This window comes from Phoca vitulina, unplaced genomic scaffold (assembly GCF_004348235.1).
Source record: "Phoca vitulina isolate PV1807 unplaced genomic scaffold, GSC_HSeal_1.0 scaffold53, whole genome shotgun sequence".
Lineage (NCBI taxonomy): Eukaryota > Metazoa > Chordata > Mammalia > Carnivora > Phocidae > Phoca > Phoca vitulina.
The window spans coordinates 5,531,269-5,554,385 of NW_022589756.1; the positions used below are offsets into that span (position 1 = coordinate 5,531,269).

General features: G+C 38.6%; 2 protein-coding genes across 2 annotated transcripts in view; one reads left to right on the forward strand and one right to left on the reverse strand.

The window, feature by feature from the left end:
* KCTD9 (potassium channel tetramerization domain containing 9) overlaps positions 1 to 14,026 on the reverse strand; it is a 37,936-nt gene extending 23,910 nt beyond the window's left edge. The window contains exons 1-3 of the mRNA XM_032389152.1: positions 13,726 to 14,026; positions 4,501 to 4,622; positions 1,962 to 2,005 (exon numbers count right to left, since the gene is read on the reverse strand). Of these exons, the coding sequence (XP_032245043.1) occupies positions 1,962 to 2,005; positions 4,501 to 4,622; positions 13,726 to 13,773 (214 nt within the window). The 5' untranslated portion in view covers positions 13,774 to 14,026. The remainder of the gene's footprint in view (positions 1 to 1,961; positions 2,006 to 4,500; positions 4,623 to 13,725) is intronic.
* Positions 14,027 to 14,854: 828 nt separating this feature from the next.
* The window catches only part of CDCA2 (cell division cycle associated 2), a 46,324-nt gene continuing 38,061 nt past the window's right edge, over positions 14,855 to 23,117 (forward strand). The window contains exons 1-4 of the mRNA XM_032389167.1: positions 14,855 to 14,950; positions 15,425 to 15,488; positions 15,584 to 15,757; positions 16,897 to 17,051. Coding sequence (XP_032245058.1) covers positions 15,425 to 15,488; positions 15,584 to 15,757; positions 16,897 to 17,051 — 393 coding nt within the window. The 5' untranslated portion in view covers positions 14,855 to 14,950. The remainder of the gene's footprint in view (positions 14,951 to 15,424; positions 15,489 to 15,583; positions 15,758 to 16,896; positions 17,052 to 23,117) is intronic.

Below are 23,117 nucleotides of genomic sequence, written 5' to 3' on the forward strand. Positions count from 1 at the left end.
AGAATTAAGATTGAGTACAACATATTTAAGATACTTAAAGAAAGAAAATGTGAACTAAGGATTTTTTTTAACAGCTTAATTGAGGAATAATTGATACACAATAAACCATACATTAAAGTTTTCAATTTGTTCAGTTTTGACATATGATTTTATATCCAGTCAAATTGATTTTCAAGTACAGAAGCCACAAACTGTTATTAACATGTGAGATATCAGAGAACATTGTTCTTAGAAGTTCTTTGTAAAGAATCTACTATAGAACAAGTTTCAGACAACCACTGGAAGCATCAACGTAAGGATTGGGGGTGAGCATTAAATACATTTGAAAGAGTAAAGCTAAGTGACAGTTTTAAGAGATAGTATAGTATATAATGGCTATGTAAGCTGATAATGTAGAAACGATACAATTATTTTTTAAGTAAGGATAGAAAGGAATGAGCATATGTAAAAAATGTTTAACTGCCTTTAGCAGTCATATTGGTACTGAAAGTATTGGAATTGTTACTGACACTCTTATGTGTGTTTTGTGTGGGATGAAATGAGTACTTAGGACATAATTCTATCATTCCCTATGTCCCTGAAAACCAGAATTATTGATATGGAAGAAAGGAGACATAGGTGTAAGACAGAAAAAGTTAAATAAAAATCTTACAATCCTGATATAAACCAAAGTAGGAGTATGAACCCAGGAGATATTTTACCTCTGTATAATGTCATATATCATATAAACCTTCATATCATACAATATATATTACACATAAATTTCATCTCTATAGCTAGTTACGTATTTCCAACTCTGTCCACCAAAAAGCCTAGTAAAAATAATGAACCCAGTAGCAATGAGCTTATCTGGCACCCAGACTGTGTTCTGAAATGACATTTCCTACCAAAAGAAATTAAGGCTTCTTGGAAAATGTATTGATCTGGGTCTGCGACAGAAGTATAAGATGAATACCTTGTTACTCCAGATAGTAAGGAAGCTATAAAAGACCAATGGGGTTGTAATAAAAGGAGTTGAAGAGGTTTCCACCAGCCAAACATAAAATAATGTGGGCATCAATAAACGCAGAGCATGAAAACATACCAAATATTTTTAAATCCAAGAGTTCGTAACGATAAGACAAAAACACTACTTGATTACTTTTTGTTTGTATGTGTGCAAAGAACCAATTAAGTGACAGCTGCTTGCTAACTACTTTGTTAAGCTAATGGATAAAAGCTGTGGAAAAATTTGTGCTCATCATTTTAAGGTAGAGACAAGAAGAGAATGTACTTACTTCTAAGTTGGCAACTGCTTGTGTGATGATCCTGAGAACTCCCTCTACTCACCAAATACAATTACTGTGATGGCTTACAAAAATTACTGAATATTCAGGGTCAGATTGTATGGAGCTAAATATATCAAATACTCATTAAAGAACAGTGATGTTATCTAAGCCTTAGGCTCTTTCTCTTGAGATGCACAACTGTATAAGCTTTCTTCCAAATCAAAAGGTAGCGTATGTGTCCTTGTGTGTAGTTGATACCAAGTCATTTTGACTGATTTGATCTGACCACTGTGAATGATTGTCAAATGCTAACTTGTGCAAGCAGTACACTCTAAAATCTGTAACCTAACACACAGGAATTGCGACAATTACTATCAAGGAGAACATATCAGAACAAAAGTTGTAGTTTCCACAATCGAAATGACCTTAACATGTCATCTTTGATGAATCTGTGTACTTCCAGAGCATTTTAAAGGCATGTAAAAAGATGAGGTATCCATACTAAAATATGATAATATAATTCAAATTAAAACTTTACTTCGACACACACACATCCGATTTAGAATCAAAGGTATGAAGATCAGAATGCTGCCATGAGATCCTTTTCAATATTAAGCTTAGTAAGTGCATGTAAAATATTTGCCATCTTTTTCATTTTGGCAGACAAAATTGGCTTGTAAGGAAGTCACTTACCAATAAATGGTTCTCCTTCACACACAAACAAAACATCATCATCCCTGGGGAAATCAAAATTTAAAAGCCACCATCAAAATCCAGAAATCACATTAATTATCAGTTGACTAGAGGACCTATACCTTAGAATTATGTAGAAGGCAGGTTTTGCTATCAATCTATATTGCAAGGAAGTTGACTAAGTTTCCAGTGCTTTGCTTAACTTCTTGACTTGGCGGTCTTTGGATTTAAATTCAAATAAGGTCCTGCACATGAAAGAACTTTTAAAATGGCAAAAACAAAACAAAACCCACTATGCTAATTATGTGAATTCAGCTTTCTTATCAACTGAAGAACACACTCTCAGGCTCAAGGGATATGATTAAAGCCATGGCAATTCTTTTTTTACTTTAATTCTGTAACCCTCAATAAATTATTGGGGTTTTCTTCTAAATCATCAGCTGCTCTGTGCTTTGGAAATGAAAATACATTTTTATGTTACATGTAGGAAGAATATAATTTTCAAGTAGAACTCTGCTATACAAACTTACTAACACCCACCACACCCCCCAAAGGTAAAATGATTGCACATAATCCAAAATTCTAGATTATCAGTGTATATTCTCCTCCCCTGCCTCAACATATCTCACCATTAGTGCAAATAAGTGGTCAGAGTTTACACTGTGAGCCACAAATTCTTAATCAGGTAGATATTTTCTAGTTCAGAAGGCTTCATTTCTGACCTTCTATGTTGTAGAAATTTTTATTTCCTGTAAGGCATCACAGGAATGCATTGAATATTTCTTAGAGGCAGCATCTGGGTTAAGGAGAAATTTAGCTTGATGCAAATCATCCAACAATGAGACTCAATTATCTATCGAAACGGAAAGAAGCTGGGAGACAGATGCTGAAAAACTAAGAAATTCTAATTGATTTGGATTTTAAAGCTACATCTTTTAAGTCTACAATCTTTTCTACTTGCTCACTATGCCAATTAATTTTTAAGACACTATGAACATTTGTTTTCTTCTCATTAACAAAAATCAACTACTAAACTGTGTGACTCAGGTAAGATATTGAACTTCTCAAATGTTTAGTTTCCTCATTTATAAAATGAAGAGATTAGAAGCGATTACCTTCAAAAGCAGTGTATTACATTGAAAGGTCATTCTGACCTGAGTTTAAACAAAAACTAAACTTTGTATTAGTTTTGTAGTTTTGTATTAGCTACTGTAGTTCTGTATTAGCTATTGTAATTTAGCGCATCATTATCTTCATACCATCAGTTTAAAAGACCTCATGCCTCGCCAATTAAATGAGGTGACTTAGGCAGAGCCAATACAAGGCAACGGGCAAAGTCAGTTCTTAGCGTTCCCCTCCCATCTTCTTTCTTAAGCCTCTTGCTCCTAAATTCTATGAGCCTATGAGAATGGAATGAGGTGAACTAACACTTGTTTTAAAGAGATAAATCTGCCTGGGATATTTAAAAAACAAAATCAAAACCCAACAAACAGAAAGTCACTATTGTGGAGGATCACTGGTGAGTTAACCCTACTTAAAGCTCTACCTTATTCAGCAAGTTTTTACCAAAATAGGTCTTTGTAAGGTTCATAAAATTCAAAGCATTCTTAGGAAATGAATTGAACAATAAGCAGTAGCATTTAAATTAAAAGAGATCAATCAAATTTCTAACATTAAAAAAATGCATGTCCTCAGAGTCAGACATTCTAGGCATCTGAATTTTGAAACATGCCATGATATTAGCCAAACCCAAATTATAAGCGGTGGGAAAAGAGGTAGAAAAGATGTGGTGAAGGGCACCTGGGTGGCTCAGATGGTTAGGCATCTGTCTTTGGCTCAGGTCATGATCTCCAGGTCCTGGGATCAAGCCCCACATTAGGCTCCAGGCTGACTCAGCGGGGAGCCTGCTTCTCCCTCTCTCTCTGCCTCTCCCCCAGCTTGTGTGCTCTGTCTCTCTCTCAAATGAATAAATAAAAAATCTTAAAAAAAAAAATAAAAAGATGTGGTGAAATTAACACCTGGAAAACACTCGGCAAATTGGTCATTCGACAAACTGATTTTTGGTGAACTGGCTTTGTGTAAATTAGTCATTTAGCGAATTGGCCTGCTTCTCTGTGAGGGCTGTTTTTATAACAAATAGAGAAGAATCAACATTTTAAATTTATCTTACAAAAACACATGTTCAGAGGCAATCAAGTCATGAGTTAATGTATATACATCAATTTTGTTAATACGAAAATAAATTCTGACACCCCTCCCAAATTGCATGTCTTATTAGATCCATCTCTAATAACAAAAAAATTCCTTATAGCCATGTATGAAATATGCAGAAAGACTATCAGAATATTGGAATGTACTGAGGATTTTCTACCTTATAGTAGAAGTCCAAATTACTTAAATTCTAAAGAGCAAATTTTAGGCAATCATTTGCCAAAATTCTGTATTCTTACCAGTAATTAAACTACTGCTTAAGGGAAACAGCACAGCACCAAGATGCTGAGGGAACACTGTAGACAGCTTATAAGAAGGTGAAGGTTACCTGATCAAAGCAATATCATCGATCAGTCCACCTTTCCCATTATACACACTGGTGGCTTTTATGCCGAGTTTACTGCTGGCCACAGAAAGCAAATCAGATAAAGTTCCATATACAGCGACCACCTGTGAACACACCAGATTAATTTGGATAACTTATATAATGAATTTCATTACTTACAAATTATAAACCACCATACTATAAACAGGACTAAAAATCAGACTATCAAATAAAAGGAGATTCTGAGAGGTTCTTACATCTAATATTGCTGAAATCCAAAAACTAGAGTGTAAGAAATCATCTCTGCGTGAAAATAATTTACAATCTTATGTATGTTAAATAACGCTCTAGTTCTGAAGACAGACCCACACCTGAATGTAGATTATGACATTTTCTAGCTGTCGACATGAGCCAAATTAACCTCTTTGTGCTTCTGTTGTTTTAACAAGAAATGCATAAAAGTCACACCTATATCAGGTCATGAGGATGAAATGAGTTAATGCATGGCATGAGCTTAGCAAAGTGCCTGAGACCTATTAAGTCTTTATAATGTTGCTTTTACGTTATTCCTTTGTTATAGGAATGGTTTATTTTAAAAATAGGAATGATTTACTGTTTATGATAACATTTATTACATCAACCACCACGTGAAAGGTAACAACTTCCCACTTCATTTATTTAATTCTTCAGCAACCACTTATAATTATAAAAGCCAGATTTTAGCTAACATTCTAAATACAGCCAACAGCTGGGATACAGTGAATTGCTCTCTCCTGCTTTATATCAGGCACAGTCTGATATATGCATAAGCAATGCAAATGCTCAGGTAGGGGGCTGAGAATCTCTACATGTAGTTAAGTTTTTTTTTTTTGCTCCAGTATAATTTTAACTATGGGTTCCCAGTGGCTGAGTTGTATAGTTGTACTGTTATCGGTTAGGATTTCTGAAAATTACGAATAAAACATAGATGAGGGGCTGAACATGAAGAACAAACAGCCAATCAACTTCCCACGGGATGCTGGATCAAAGTGCCATATGAAATAAGAAACAAGGCTGATCCTTTGGTTACCAGTGACTGGAGTTTAGTAGACCCTGAGTTTTTAGTTAAATAAATGTAACGAATAGCAGGGTATGGAGGGAATTGCTTGTTAATATGGGAATGTGCAATCTTCATGGCAGAGTACTCAGATCCCCAACTGTTTTCTCTTGGATCATAAGGATGAAAGGACAGATAAGTATTGCAAGCTGGGAAATCCTAGGGAAGGGTTGTAGGCAAGCACAATTTAAAGGGAAGTAGGTGGATTAAAAGTCATACAGTCCAAGTGTCCTTAAACGGATGAATGGATAAACAAAATGTGGTATATACACACAATGGAATATTATTCAGCTATTAAAAGGAATGAAATTCTGATACATGCTACAACATAGATAAATCTTGAAGCCATATGCTAAGTAAAATAAGCCAGACACATAAAAGGGCAAATATTATGTGATCCCACTTATATGACATACTTAGGCAGAAAGTAGAATAAAGATTACCGGGGTGGAGGGTGAATAGGAAAGTCATTGCTTATGGGTAGTTTCTATTTGGTATGATAAATTTTGGAAGTAGTGGTAATGTTACACTGTGAATGTACCTAATGCCAATAAATTGTATGCTTAAAAATGGCTAAAATGCTAACTTTTGTGTTATGTATATCTTGCCATGGTGAAAAAAAAAAATAATGGAAAGCACTTGGCACAGTGTCTTGACAGAGCAGACATGCCATAAATAACTGAAACTTGAATAAAATGTGTCTCCTTTATTTCCTATCATTTTTTCACCTCCGTAATAGAGCCTGGAATTCTGTTACTGCAGATACATGTTCCTGGGAGAAAAGGAAGAGAAAAAATATAAGGCATTAGGTGCAGCAAACCCACTTGTGCTAAGAGAGAGGGTGTGGAGAGAAAACAAAAGAATCAAAAGCATAGAAACACAAGACACTGACCAAAGCAAATGCAAATCGACTTTTACAGCCCGGAAACTGTCCGGGGAGAGTAAGAAAATCCTTTCCAACATCAGCATTCTTGTCATAGTTGCTATTATGTAAGAATTTTCTAATTGACCTTTGCTTCTTATATATTTTTACATGGCTTTGGTTAGCCTGACATTATCCCCTCCTTGCCAGAACACCAACTTTCTCCCCCAGCGTTTCTTTTCACTTCTCTCCCTCAACCAGCCATATCATAAAACGGATGGAAATTTAATGTATCTATGTTATGCAATGGACACTTTCCTTTAAATAAGATAATCAAAAGGCCATCAATTAGAGAAAATAGTAGTGAAATTACTGCAAGAAATCTTACAGTTCTGTAGATTTGAAAAATTGCCCTTAAGTTGGGCTACCACACTTGTTTTTCATTTGGAGGGCATTTTTGGCATTTGTTTTTTAACTAGATCACTTTAGCTTTACTCTCTTGAGCATACTAACAAATAAGAATTATATTGCAAACATAATATTCAAAATCTGTCTTTCATATAAACCAATCAGAATATCTGATTTAAAAATAGATATATACCAACATAAAAATGTGATAGGCTTGGAAAACATTTTAAGTTGGTAAGAAAGTCTCTAATAGACTGGCTCATGTACCTTTCTTTATGTAACAACTTTGTTGGGGAGAAAGCAGCAATGGAAATCTTGTAATATCATAGATTTGAGCTGTAATTGTTATATAATAAGCTTATTTTAGTCCTCAGAGAGGCCAAGCATTTGTAAAATGATCATGCTAAGAATGGCTATATGCTTCCCAGGGTGGACCTGGAGTTCCCATGTTACTGGGATTATCTGCTTTAATAAACAAGGCACTATACTTAGAATGGAAGCATTCTATGGCGTAAATTGAGAAGTGCATCTAGTTAAGTTAATGAGAACCATATTACGTTACTATTTAACTTAACCCTTTCTAAATTTCAGACCCTAAGACAAGTGAAAGCCATCTACCAACTGGGAAAGTAAATGTTATACTGTGCCTACGAGGGCGTATCAGTTTAGTGAGTTTTAATTTGCCTTTAAACACCATTTTCAAATTGTAACCTGTGTTACTCAAATTTAAAAATTAAAACCCGCACATGTACTTAAAGTGTTTTTTCTTACATGCCCATATTATCTATTAACTAAGACACTATCAATAAATACTTACTCAATTTATGCAGGCTGATTTACCCAACCAAACTATCAATCACAATTACTAAATTTACTCTACCTACACTTTTAGTTTAATACATTTAAAATTAGGGTTTTTTTAAATTTAAATTTCAGTTAACAGTTTAATATTAGCTTCAGGTGTACAATATGGTGATTCAACACTTGCATACAACACCTGGTGTTCATCCCAAGTGCACTCCTTAATCCTGATCACCCATCCCCCCCACCTCCCCTCTGGTAACCATCAGTTTGTTCTCTATAGTTGAGGTTTTTTTCTTGGTTTGTGCCTCTCCTTTTTTTCCCCCTATACTCTTTTGTCTTGTTTCTTAAATTCCACATATTTTTAAATTATTTTGTTCCTAAAAAAGATAACATAACTCTAGGTCAAGAAGGCAAATATTAAAATATTAAATATTAAAAAGTCTGACAAAATCAAGTGTTGAAGAGGATTTGGATCAGTGGGAAGGTTTATGCACTGCTGGTGGGATATAAATTACTGCAATAACTCTGAAAAACAATTTGGCATTTGAAAAAATTAAACATTCATATACCTCACATCCAATACAGTTGACTCTTGAACAATGCAGGGTTTTGGGGCACCAACTCCCCCTCCCCTGTGTATTTAAAAATCCACATATAACTTTTGACTCTCCAAACACTTCACTAATAGCCTACTATTGACCAGAAGCCTTACCAATAATATAAACAATACATATTTTGTAAGTTATGTTACTCTATTTTTACAATAAAGTGCGCTAGAGAAAATATATAATACTACAGGTATTTACCGAAAAAAAATCTACACATAAGTGGCCCATGCAGTTCAAATCCATGTTGTTCAAGGGTCAACCGTTAGGATAACTTATATTCACCAGAGCATTGGTTCTCAAAAGTGTGGGCCCTAGGGGTGCCTGGGTGGCTTAGTGGGCTAAGCAGCTGCCATCGGCTTGGGTCACGGTCCTTGAGTCTTGGGTCTGGGAAGGAGCCCCGCATCTCACTGGAGCAGGGGCATAGGAAAGTGGAGCCAGCTTCTTCCTCTGCCCCTCCCCCTGCTCATGTTCTCTCTCTCTCTCTCAAATAAATAAATAAAATCTTAAAAAAAAAAGTGTGGTCCCTAGATTGGCAGCATTAGGATCACCTTGGAAATATGTTAGAAATTCAAATTCCTAACCCCATCCCAGATCTACTGAATCTGAAGCTCTGAGGGTGGGGCCCAGCAATGTGTTTTCTCGATTCCTCCAACTGATCCCAATGCATGCTAAAGTTTGCAATCCACTGCCCTAGAAAAATGCTTGCATGTGTGTACCAGGATACATACACAGGAATATTCATGGCAACACTTTCAATTTAATAGCAAAATATAAAGAAATAAACAACCCAAATGTCCACTGACAGGAGGACAGATAAAATGGGCTAGTACTTATATAAAATGGACTATTATAAAGCAGCAAAAATAACTAAATTATGTGGGACATTATGAATGTAATCTTAGAAATATTATATTGAATGAAAAATGTAAGTCCAAAAAGATTACATATGACATCCATTTAGGTTATGTCCCAAAGATGACAAAACAATATATAATTTAGTTATACATATATATATGTGGCTCAACTATTAAAGAGACATGGCAAAGAGAAATACAGCATTCATGAAATTGGCTGACTTTATGGATAAGCAAGGGAATAGGAAAGTGAACAAGCACATTAAGTTTTGGTAATACACTTTTTCTTGCCTTCTGTGGCAGGTTTACTGATATTTGGTATATTATTTTTGTCTTAATTTTTATGCATATTAATACTCTTTATATGTATCAAATATATTTCTTAAATGTTTAAAGTTGAAGAGCAAAGTTCTTATTAATGTTTAGATTTCAATAAGCAAAGGTCACATAGATTTCACCTTCCTTCAACTTAATATAACGGATTCAAATCTGGATACTTAACACCAACAACATATTTCTGACCTAATATCAAAGCCAGAAGAAAACAATTAAGTCCTGGACTAAGAGTGTAAACATCAGGACAGAAGATCTATTTCACGTCCCATTATATCTGCAGTGAGCTGGCATGGTTCCTTGTACAAAGAAGGTAATCAGTTAGTTTTGGCTGAATAAATAATGTATACAAAAGGTCTATGACTTGCACAGCCTATTCCTGAATATTCTTTAGTTAAAGCAACTTCTGTTCAAGAGGTACAGAAATTTTGAACTGACATCAGGTTACTCAGAAATCACTCACTACATTCAGATGTCTGAGTCCTCATTTCAAATTCCTTAATGCTATTTACAGAGAATATCAAAAAGAGAAAAATGGGAATTCCGAGGCATATGGAGAAAGGATGAAAGAATACAACTGATTCTTTTGGAGCAACTAAAAAAGATAAAATTTGAAGATCCCAATTTTTTAGAATTATGGCCTTCAAATGTTTTGACTATGTACCCCATCAGTAAAACATTTTTGGGCATGTGCTCAAACATTTGTATATTTATTTACTTATTTATAAAGTTTATGCCACAGTCAGAAAAGAATATGATTTCCCAAAAACCTTTATCGACTTAGAATATGGAGCTGGCCAGTAAAAATCCCCTAAATATTTACCATTAAAATTAGGGAAATCCTGCCAAATATAAAATTGATTTTAAACACTGAAAAGGAACAAGAAAGGAAAAGAAAAACATCTCAAATTGTCTTCATATGTTGGAAAATATTTTTAAACATCTTGCTAATTAGGATGACCTCATCTCATCATTGGCTAATGTTTCAAAGAACAATATACTCTTAGGGAGTGGCTTATTGTTAATAGCAGTTATTAAATAGGACTTCAAATAATCTTCTTTAAAATTCGGCACTTTTTGGGGTGCCTGGGTGGCTTAGTCAGTTGAGCGTCCAACTCTCGGTTTTGTATCAGGTCATGATCTCAGGATCATGGGACTGAGCCCCAATTCAGGCTCTGCGCTCAGTGGGAAGTCTGCTTGAAAGATTCTCTCCCTCTGCCCCTCCCCCCCCACTTGCGCACATGTGCATGCTCTCTCTCTCATAAATAGGTAAATCTTTAAAAAAATAAAATAAAATTCGGCACTTTTTGACTTCTCAGGTCCAGAAATCCTTTCCCTGCCCCCTCTTCCCCCAAGTCTCATAGTTTATATTTGGAGAGGTGGTAGCTCTGCCATTTTCTCATCGCTTACTTGTGTTCACGTAACTAATATTCTTCGATCTGCAGCTTCTTTGAAGGAATCTTTTAAAGCCACTTGGCATTTTGGTGAAGGTTAATTTAGTTAAAACTGGATAATGCAAATCTTAACCCGTACTTGTGTGCCTCAGTACATCACAATATACCAAAGTGAACCAACCAGTGAAGAAGTTTTCACATGTGAACGCACTCCCTTCTCTCAGTAGACTTGAGACCACCTGACACATTCAGTAATTGAAAGCACTTCTGTCTTTATGGATTAAAAAATCAAGTTTTGGGGCGCCTGGGTGGCTCAGTTGGTTAAGCAACTGCCTTCGGCTTGGGTCATGATCCTGGAGTCACAGGATCGAGTCCCGCATCGGGCTCCCTGCTCGGCAGGGAGTCTGCTTCTCCCTCTGACCCTCCCCCCTCTCATGCTCTCTCTCATTCTCTCTCTCAAATAAATAAATAAAATCTTAAAAAAATAAAAAAAAATAAATAAAAAATAAAAAATCAAGTTTTAATATGATTTTATATTTCTAAGTAAAAATATAAAGTATAATATTTCTTCTTAAACTCCCCTGCGTCCTCTTGCACACCCTCTGTGGTGTACTGTCTCACTCTGGAAAGCACTGTTTTAGAGCATGCCCAGCCCTCTCTACAACTACAACATCAAAGCATGCACTAGTGACACTTATGTTTATTCAGTATACAGAAAAGTCATGGTAAGCATATGTAGTTCCCTGCAGTAACTCTGTGCCTCTCCAAGCCCAGGCTTTATGGCCCGGTCTGGAAACCACTGAAGAAGCTTTATATGAGGGAAACTTATTTGAAAAAACAGACACTTATCTTATGACCAGGAAGCAAAAACAGAACCTAGGTTAATAAGGAGAGATTGAAAGTGACAGATATCCTAACTGCTGGATGGAAAATTAAACTCTAATAGTAGTGCTCTGTTTCAGCATGTTTTTCATGAACATCATGTCACGATCATGCCAATCCTGGCTAGCTCTAGTCACATTATTTATATAAACATGCAAGCTGTTATGTATTATTCTGTGATCTTTTGTCAAATAAGAGTAATTGTAGTTTTTTTTTTTTAAATCAGCTGGAGAGGACAGGAAACAGAACTTTGGCATAGAATATGTTTTCCAATTGAGTAGTAAGGATTAGAGTATGATTTTTTAATATTGAATCATACTAGTATTCTCCAGTTTGGATCTTTATGATCTTCACAACATAAATATATTTATCTTCATTTACTTGAGATGGGTTTTATCCAATCTTTTGAGACTCCAGAGAAAATATTTTTGAAACAAAAATTTTAAACCCAAAAACCTAATCTAGTCAAAACTAGACAGCTTAAAAAATACATATGGTAAGACTAACATAGCCGATCTTTGAAAGAACAAAATTCAGTGGTTTCAGAGGAGATTTAGAGCACAGTTAAATATTTATGACTGAGTCTAAACATCTTGTCTTTCAGAGAGGAACAATGAGATGCTGGATAAAAAGGTCAATCAAAGGTCTGCTTTTGAGAAAATATTACAATTGTTTGGATATACTATTTTTTTCTTCCAGTAACAATAAGTTTTAGATTCTTAGTAGCTAACAGACAACACAGGTTTAGAAAAAGTTAATGGTCAGAAATAATATAAACCTTGTTAAGTATATTTTGAAGTAACATTTATGAAAACTCAAGAACTTGAATATATGCCAGTTGTTTTTATGTATTGAATCTCTAAAATCAGAATAACACAAAATTATAGTCAAACTAGACCGTGGTTCAAATTTTTAGAGCAGATTTATTTAAAATTTCAGAGTAGTTGGAAAGCCATTTTTTATACCGGGGCACAATTACACTATTTAAAAACATACTGTTTCCAAAATATGCAGGAAACGAAGTACTGTATTCTGGCAAATAATATAGTGAGGTCAATTTACCTTTACCTTAAACTCTAAGGCATCGTTACTTCTAGATGTCATTTAGCCACATCATAAATGTCTGCCTTGAGCAGTCAAATTTTCCAAAGAAGCCGAACAACTTTCATGGGTGGGGCAAGCGGCTTGAGAAGGAATAGGATTCATTTTGGCTTGCTCCAGCCTTGGAAAAAATATTTGGTACCACACCCTCAACAAAGGCCGAACACAGCAACTAGTAATGTCAAATCAATCCATTTTAGTCTATTGTGACAGTCTTTCTAAGGAACTAAAACAGGGCGAAATAAAGTGAGTACGTAAGTTTGGCGGCAGCGGGGCTTGGGGCGCCTAAAAGACAGAGGTAGGAACCATCAAGAAAATGTCCCTAATTTTCAATTTTCTATTCACCCTACGATAGAAGAATATTTTATTTATCCACCGATAAACAGTTTCATTCTTTCTACCTGATCAACCTTCCGTGTCTGCCTTAGTTGTTAACCACCACTTTCTGGAGCAGACCATTACTCAGCACGAAGGTGGCAACAAGCGCCCTTCTACAGCTAGGGCTGGGGGGCAGCGGGGTCTTCGGGGTGGAGGTGGGAAGAGGGACATCAGCACCAAAGGCTCAGGTGACAGCGGCCCTCCCGTCGCCCTCCGAGTCCTCCGCTTTCCAGGACCCACACCTGGACGTGGGAACGATAAAGCACAAGCTGACCTGTGCTGGCCCCCAGGGCGGCTGGGGAGTCGAAGGGCGGGCTCGGGTCAGGAATCCCGCGGGTTGGGAGGAGGCCGCGGGGACCCGACGTTCACCTCCTGGACGCCCCCCACCCCGGCGCACGCCCACCTCCCTGCCCCTCTCCCCAACTTTAGCCCTCCGCCCTGCCAGCCCGTTCCGCGCTCCGCTGCCCTCTCCCCCAGCAGGCGGCCCGCCTCCTCCCGACCCCCTTACCTTTCCATTCTTGGGGCTGCCGTTAAGGAACAGGGTCACCCGCCTCATCGCGCTGCCCCCACTGGGTCCTGAGTGAGTCGCCACCCTCCCGCCTGGCTCTCCTCCCACCTTCTTCCTCTCCCGCCCTTCCCCTCCCTCCACCCACTCGGACTCTCCTCCCTTCGCCACCTTCCTTCTCTTACGGAGACACACACGCACGCACTCTCGGTTCCACACCCCAGGGTTGGCGGGTCCTCCTTCCCACCCCGCCCCTGGGCTCCTCAGTCAGCCTGGGACCCTTCCCCCACCTCTCCCAGACTGACTCTAAGCTCCACCAATCAACTGGCAGCGCCGGACAGAACTCAGCCAATCCTCGCCCTGCATTGGGTGGGCTCATACTAACCCAGCCCGGGTGGAGGGAGGGAAGAGAGGTTGCAGTCTTGCAGACGGGAAGGGTTATCAGCCAATCAGCACAACCTGGAGCCGAACGGCGGCTCTAGGCGTTACTGAGCAGGCGCAAACCCAACACCAGGTAGAGCTCATCTACATAGGGAGGAGGGGTTGGAAGGAAAGAGGTGGAGCTCTAGCAGGGACCTATACAAGTCAGCTCCCCCTCCCACTCGCTCAAACCACGGACGAAACGGCTGCTGTCTGGACTGGATGATTGGGCAAGAGCCCTCCCGTCGTTCTTGCCAGGATTGGTCCAAGGATTCTTTTCGAAGTTTGCAGCATCCAATTGAAAGACGGGGGCGGAGCTAAGGTGATAACCGAAGGGTTCCTCCGCGAGACTCTCACGGAAAGTAGTCCCCCCGGATACAGGTTAGCCTCAGCAGGTCTCTCTGGTCGGCGCGTCACCCGCAGCTAGTGGTGGCTTCTCTCGAGCTCACCAAGCCACTCCTGGTCCTGGGACGACGAGGTAGAGGCCCGGGAGAATTCGGGGTGCGCGTGGACACGTGTGGACAGCGGCGGCGTAGAGATTCGTGGAGTAACGCCGGTACCGAGGAGGCGGGGCCGGCGATTTGAATCTGGCGGCGGGCGGCAGGCAGCGGCCGGGCGGAGGAGAAGGTAGGGATCGCGGGCGGCGGGGTTGGAGTTCCTCGGGCCGGACGAGGCAGCTCCCGGCGGGCGACTTAGCGGCCGACAGTTGCCTTCTCGAGCGAACCGTCCGCACCTGCACGACACTCACCCGCGGTGGAGCGTTCCAAATAAACCCAGTGGGAGGAGAGCCAAGCCGCGGGAGTGAGAGGTAGGGCAAGGACCCTGGTCCAGCAGAGCTGCTTCTGGGGCGTGCTTCTCAAAAGCGTGTTCGTACTTATCCTGCTCCACGGAGATAGTGGTCCTCCTGCTACCTGCGTCGGGCCGCCCGCGTGCTTTCTAAAATGCAGATTTCTTGGAGCCCAGCCGGACCTACTTAATTAGAATTTTTGGGAATCCGCAAAGCTGTGTCTATAACAGGGTACCCAGATGATTCAGATGTTCGCCCAGGTTGAAAAGCCATGGCTTCTAGTGTGAGGTCTGCTTTGTTTCATCCTCAACAGCAGTTTCCTCCATTTCTCTCTTTTTTAAAAAGCTCTCAAATACTCTCGACATCTATTTTCATGCCTGTATAGGTTGTATTAGAATTCAGTCTTGAATGAGAATCTTGATCTAATCGTTAACTTGGAAATGAGGGGTTTTTTTTCTTCTTTCCTTTTTTTTTTTTTTTTTTTTTTTTTTTTAGATGGATACCAACTCAAAAGACAGCGAGCCTCTTGAAACCAAGGAGCCTGGTATTCGTGATACTGGTATGTAGTGATCTGTTGCCTCCTTGTGAAATGTAAGGTTTAGGTATTTGTTTTCATAATGATGTTTAGCCCTCACAATATGTTGTCTATTTCAGAAAATACCTCTTTCATTTCGGGAAACGGGAGGCTTGTAACTCCTCAGAAGCATGCACCTGAAGGGACTCCTAATGGTTGCACACCAGATACTTTCAAGTCACCTTTGGATTTTAACACAGTAACAGTAGAGCAATTGGGAATTACACCTGAAAGCTTTGTAAAGAACTCTTCAGGTAAAAGAAGTTGTCCTTCTATTGCAGTGCTTTTAAAGTTTAAAAATAACTTTAACTCAGTTTTGTTCATCTGCTTGATCTCATTACTTTGACTCTGCAAACGTTCGATTAGGGACATTTCTGTGAATATGTACCATGCATCTAGCATAGCAGAATATCAGGTTCCTAGGGCACCCAGCATGATAACATTCAACAGTGTGCTCTGTGCCCAAACTGGAAAAGAAGACGTATGTGAATCACTTTTTGACCTGACTCATGAGATATAGGATATGTTTACTCTAAGTAGTAATAAATTTTATGCTCACATATGGTAAAAATAAGAGAAAGTTGAAGAGCAATTAAGAAAGATTGGGGTATGCCTCTTTCAAAATCACAAACAAAATTGACTGGGGTTAATCTTCAAGGAGTAGAAATGAAATTCACCTGTGAAGTCAGATTTAGCTAAGATAGGAAATAAACATGGAACTGGGATTAGATTGGAGAACAGCATTTAGAAATGGAGAGTGAGGGAAGGCTGGAAAGTCAGAGGGCACTAGACTGGATAATGCATGATGTAGACAAGACCACAGTGGTGTGCCATTCTGTGTTCCCTTCTCAAGAACATTATTCATAAACCTTTAAAGAAAAAACTAGATTTATTTTGTGCTCTTCAGCATATGCAACATAGTGTGCAGAAGGTGGATTGGTATCTCAGAGAAAAAAATGATCTTGAACAATTGAGAACCTGGGAGTACATGTGCCTAAGTGGAGAGCTTTCCTTTCAGTTCTTGGGGATAAGAGGACTAATTCAGAAAGAAGAGAAGTTCTTAGTCCAAAGCAAGCTATTACCCATCCCTGTGTGCAAGAAATATGAAACAAAAATGGGAACTATTAAAATGTGTTCACGTGTTCATTCCATAACTCACTCTGATCAATGCTTTCTATATGCCAGACACTTTCAGAATCATGGAATAAATCAATAGACAAAGATCCCTATCCGACTGACCATGTGTGAATAATTTCGTCTATAATACTCTATTTAGATTTCTGTAATAGGTGTTTATGTGTTCTCTCTTAGGCTGGTATATTACAGGGAATTCAGTACATGATTACCAATGATTGCCTTGCTTTGTTCCAATTTAAAAGAGTTTTCGTTACAGGAAAGGCCTCATCCTACCTTAAAAAATCCAGACGACGCTCTACAATCGGCGCTCGGGGCTCCCCTGAAACAAACCATCTTATTCGTTTCATTGCTCAGCAGCGGAGTTTAAAGACGGCAGAGAAATCTTCTTTGACACAGAATTCCCCTTTTCTGGTATGATATTCTTCTAACTTATGTCATGAATTCTCTGGGGAGAATGTTTTGTTCTGTTACAAAGCTTTTGTACCGTGTTTCTACCTTCTTGTGCATCTCATCTGTTTTGGATCTGGGGAGATAAGGTTTTCTCTGTCTTACAGAGAGTGTTCAGTTTGCATTGATGGTGCTATTGAGCATGGCTAGGTTAAGAATTGGGAAATCCTGGATAGAAATGGTTTTCTAGAGGAGCTATTTTATTTTGCAGGGGGTTTTGCCGGTTAATGTTTTTCTCTACAATGAAGTGAGGCAGTGTTTTTCAACCTTTTTTCTTTTAATATTTTTTCTTTAAGTGTCTAATTTTTTTTGACTCCTACATGTTGGCATGTAGGAGTAAGAGTTCCCCAGGACAAAATGTATTTGGGATAACCTGGCAAAAAGGAAAAAATTACTTGTCTGCTGATGAGGAAGGATGTAGCTATTTTTGCAGATTTTTATCAGAATAATCCATGTTCCTAAAAAGTCAAATAGTGTACAAGGGTTACAATGAAAGACAGTTAATGCTCCCTCTTCTTGAAGGACAGCTATTTATATTGTCTCTTTTGGTCCTGGCCTTCCTATTTTATTTTATTTTTTTAAGATTTTATTTATTTATTTGACAGAGACAGCGAGAGAGAGAACACAAGCATGGGGGAGTGGAAGAGGGAGAAGCAGGCTTCCCGCTGAGCAGGGATCCCGATGCGGGGCTCGATTCCAGAACCCTGGGATCATGACCTGAGCCCAAGGCAGACGCTTAACAACTGAGCCACCCAGGCGCCCCCTGGCCTTCTTATTTTAAAACGTACTTATATAACCACTTTATTTTTCGGTTTTAGACACTATGCCCAGGCTATGTAGTGTGGTGGTTCTCAGAGATTATCTGCCCATCCCTGGGGATCCCTGAGTCCCATTCAAGAGGCCAATGAGGTTAAAACGGGTTTTTGTAATAGCACTGAGGTGTTTGCCTTTTTCTACTATGTTGATGTTTGCACTCACAGTGCGCAAGCAATGGTGGGTAAAACTGAGCGCACCAAGCTGTCATTTTCCACACTGCTAAGCCTTCACAGGAAATGATAATGCCAGGTTCATTTAATATCCTTGATGCAGTGAAAATTGTAAATTTTATTAATTCTTCCCCCTTGTGTATTATGTGTGATTGAAATGGGAAGTATGCATCAGGCACTTCCAAAGTACATACAGAAGTATGATGGATGTTTTGAAAAAAAATCGTGTGCATGATTGTTTTGAGCTGTGATCTGAACTCTGGCCACTTTTTTTCATGGAGCATCATTTTTACTTGAAAGAATGACGGACATCATGGTTAGTCAGACTTGGGAATGTGAACAGTATTTTCTCAAAAGGAACCGTGAACCTGCCACTTCGAAGAGAAACTGAAATATTTCTTACTGATTAAAAAACTTGAGTTTTCAGGAGAAAATCAGAATTTTGGAAAACTTCTAGGCAGCACCGTGAGCTTGAGAACTTCCCACTGGCTAGACTTTTCTGATGAGATCAGTGGAGATATTAATGAATTTGATTTTTTGATATTATATAATAAAAGGGTATCAATATTTAGAAGATCTGCAGAAGTAAGTGAACCAATATTTTCTTAATGACCAGTGCATGCAAAATATACCCTCAAATGCAAGAGACTCACAGATTTTAACATAACAGAATATGAGAAGTTCATTGATAGGATTTCATATTTGACATTGCAACTAACTTTTAGGAAATCTTTGTTGAGTTTTATGTTCCATGAAAGGAAGAATAGCCACAGTTCTGAAAAGCCTGTTAAAACATTCTTGATAGCTATAATGCACACGAACTAGGAGCCTTTAGTGTTTTCAATAATTTTAAGAGTGTAAAGACTTCCTGAGAACTGCTGTTAGGATAGGTACGAACATGGACTGTGGAGCTATTTGCTGAGGTTTGATTCTTGGCTTTATTATTAATTAATTGTGCCTTTGGCAAGTTACTTTTCTTTCTTTCTGTCTGTCTTTCTGTCTCTTAAGATTTTATCTTTATGTAATCTTTACACCCATTATGGGGCTCGAACTTAAACCCGGAGATCAAGAGTTGGGTGCTCTGTAGACTGAGCCAGCCAAGCACTTCAAGTTTGTCTCAGTTTTCTCACATATAAAATGGGGGTGATAATAATAGCAAGGTTTTTAATGAGGATGATTAAATTAGTAGAGATGCAGTACTTAGAACCGTGCCTGGAACATGGTATGCATTGGATTTACTATTGTTGTAGTTATTTCTGTGAAAAATGCGGATTTTGCTCTTACACCTCCTAGCCATAGCTGTCCTAACACTGTCCCCTGTCCCCATCCTTCCAATACAATTATAATGTTTGTTTAAATTAGGACTTCGTGTGTGTTATTTAACCATGTAGATATTTTTCACAAACTGCCAGGTAGTATGCTATGGTCCCATTTCTTCTCTTACACAACTTTTGTTTTTCCTCTAGTTAATAAGTACTTTTTATTATTTTTTGGTTTAGTCTTTTATCACATAATTTCATCCCCAAACTTTGACAGATCTGTAAACCCTAAGCGTCTGTGGGTTCTTTTCTTTTTCCTTGGTGTTCTCTGTCTTCTGTGGCTTGCTTGCCATCTGGGTCTCCTGGACAGCTGTCACTGTGATTTCCTTTTCTTCTGTTTGGATTTTTCTGTTTCCTTGACCTAATATCTCTCTCTCTTCTTGTTTTACTATCTCATTTTTCTGGAGCCTCTGCATATTTGATGAAGTTTACTCCACTAGCACATTTAGATTTTGGTTTGTCTTAGTATAGAAATCTAGGTTGCACATATTTTCCATAAAAATTTTGAAGGCATTGCTCCATTGTTATTTTAGCTTATGGAGTTGAAGAATCCTATTCATTCATTCATTCATTCATTCAACACATATTTTGATTCCCTATCTTTTGCATGGCCTGCTTTTTCATTTGAAGCTCTGTTCTTGATATTAAAGAACACTGTGGGCAGTTGGGGACATTATATTTTTATGGATGTTTTCTTCCTCCCCTTGCAGGATCTCTTTGCCTTCAGGTTCCATGTTGCTACCTAATTAGTTCAGGCTTTGTCTCATGCTCAAATATTTCTTCAGATGTCTGGTGATCCGTGACACTGTTCATTTTTAAAAGTGAGTCACTTTAAAAACTTGACTGAGAGCTCAATGTGCATGGTCTGGTTTCATCAACTGGTGGATTTCTGTGTAGACATGGCCACTTTTTCATTCCCAAGTATCAGAATTCTGTGGCTCTTTTTTTTGGCAGATCTGTTTTTTCTGAAAGGAATTCCTGGGGATATAAACCTGAGCCCTGGGACTCAGGAAGTCAAGTGTCAAAATGGAAGTCAAACTGTTCACTGAGAAGACTTGGACAGGCTCTGTTTTCAGTGCAGGCTCCTCTCCTCAGCTGTTTGTGGAGTCTTAAATCTCATGGAATCCTGAATCTCTGTGTTCCCTCCAGAATGTAAAGGTCCTTTCTTCTTTATGAAGAGACCTGTGGGTTCAAGTGCTACTGATACCCTGTTCTGAGTCCTGTCCTTGACCCTGGTTTTCAGAAATACCTGATGCTTTAAATACCTGAGCCTTTCTGGGGTCTGCTGCAGGTCTGCTTGTTTCCTTTTGTCAGAATGCCCTAAAGAATCCCTGTCGGTTTCAGCTTTCTCTGACCTAAGTCCCTTTTTGTTTGTTGACATTCCATGTCTGCTGTTGGTATTTCTGTTTTTTTTTTTTTTTCCTTAAGGGTATGCCTACGAATATGTGTGTGTGTGTGTGTGTGTGTGTATGTGTATGTATATAGAAATGTACATATGAAAACACCCCACACCCATATCATGTGATTATATGTAGTAAAAGAATTCCTTGAATGTATAGCTCTAGTATCTAGCACTGTTAAAAGTAAGGGCTTTCCATTTGAGCAGTTTTTATGGACAATCAGTGCTGTCCTTTGATCTTTCGAGATTTGCCTCTATAGTAAATACCCTTAGTGGCTCTACTCTTTCAGTTCTCACCCTATCTCTTCTTCCCTTACTCAACAAATTTATTGACTGCATAAATAATACTAGTTTACATGTTCTAATTTACTGAAATGTTCCGCAAATATACTAGTAGTACTTGTTTTTTTCTTTTTGTAAAGTGTAAGGGCCTCTATGCTTACATAATTCATCTCTTATTTTCTCCACCTTCTCTTGCTTTGTTTTTTAACTATTTTTTTTTAAGATTTTATTTATTTATTTGAGAGGGAGAGAGAATGAGCAAGAGCGCAAGAGCAGGGGGAGGGAGAAGCAGACTCCCCACTGAGCAGGGAGCCCAACGTGGGGTTCGATCCCATGATGCTGGGATCATGACCTGAGTTGAAGGCAGATGCTTAACCAACTGAGCCACCCAGGTGCTCCGACCTTCTCCTGTTTTAGAGGAAAAGTTGAAGGGCAGCCGTTCTCCATCTTTTCTCCACTACTCTTGCTTTCATTCTTGACTATTTCAACAAGCACATGGATGATCATCCACCATCCCGGCAAGTCAAGCTTCTTGACTTCTGTAGCTCCTATGATCTTTTCTACCTCAGGCATCCGCTTATGTGGTTCCTTGCTACGGTATCACCTTTGAGATCTTCTTGCAGCCCACCTCACTCTGACCCACATTTCATCTTTCCAGTTTACTTCACAATTCTCTCATCTTATCGAAGCCTCCAGACTATTGATCTTACTGCACCTGTACTGTCTACTGCTCACTTTGTCTCTCTCACCCTTACCCAGTCTAGATCTATGTTCTAACACTTTGAAGTTTTCTTACAAACACGTTTTTTAAAGTTTTAAAAATTTATATAAATAAAAATATTACATATGCACATTGTTTAAGGAATCAGTTAGTACTTGAGGATTTATTTATAAGAACAATGGTGTGCAGCTACCTTTTTCCCGTGTTTCCATTTCCGAGGCTCTCATTTTCAACTTTTGTAGCTGTTGCTTTGATAGATGTTTTCATATCTCTTAATAAAATGCTTGTTCTGTTTTTTTTTCCTTGCAATTCCTTTTTTTTAATTGAAGTCTAATTGAAATACAACATTGTATTAGTTTCAGGTGGACAATGTACTGATTCAAAATTTTATACACAGTTGAGCCTTGAACGATGAATGTGGGGGTTAGGGGCACCAACCCCCATGCTGTCGAAAAATCTTAACTACTTGTAGCCTACTGTTGACCAGAAGCCTTACTGATAACACAGTCAATTAACACATATTTTGAATGCTACATGCACCGTGTACCATAAAGTATACAATAAGCTAGAGAAAGGAAAATGTTATTAAAAAAAATAATAATAAGAGGGCGCCTGGGTGGCTCAGTTGGTTAAGCGACTGCCTTTGGCTCAGGTCATGATCCTGGAGTCCCCGGATCAAGTCCCACATCGGACTCCCTGCTCAGCGGGGAGTCTGCTTCTCCCTCTGACGCTCCCCCCTCTCGTGCTCTATCTCATTCTCTCTCTCAAATAAATAAATAAAATCTTAAAAAAAAACCAAAAAACGAGAAAATACAGTAACAGAATTGTATTTATTGAAAAACAATCCACATATAAAGTGGATACTTTCAGTTCAAACCCATGTTGTTCAAGGGTCAGCTGTGTTCCAAATTGATCACCACCATAAGTCTGGTTAATATCCACCGTATAGTTACAAATTTTTAGGTGTGTGTGATAAGAACTTCTAAGATCTATTCTTAGCAACTTTCAAATATAGAATATAGTATTATTAATTCTAGTCACCATGTTCTACATTACATCCTTATGACTTATTTTATAATTGGAAGTTTGTACCTTTGACTCCCTTTACCCATTTTGCCTACTCCTGCTTCTGACAACACCAGTCTCTCCTCTGTATCTATGAGCATCTTCTTTCTTTCTTTCTTTTTAAACTTTGAGATTCTGCATGTAAGTGCGACATTACAGTATTTGTCTTCCCCTGACTTATTTCTCTTCGCATAATGCCCTCAGGGTCGGTCTATCCATGTTGTCACAAATGGCAAGATTTCCTTCTTTTTTTCTGGC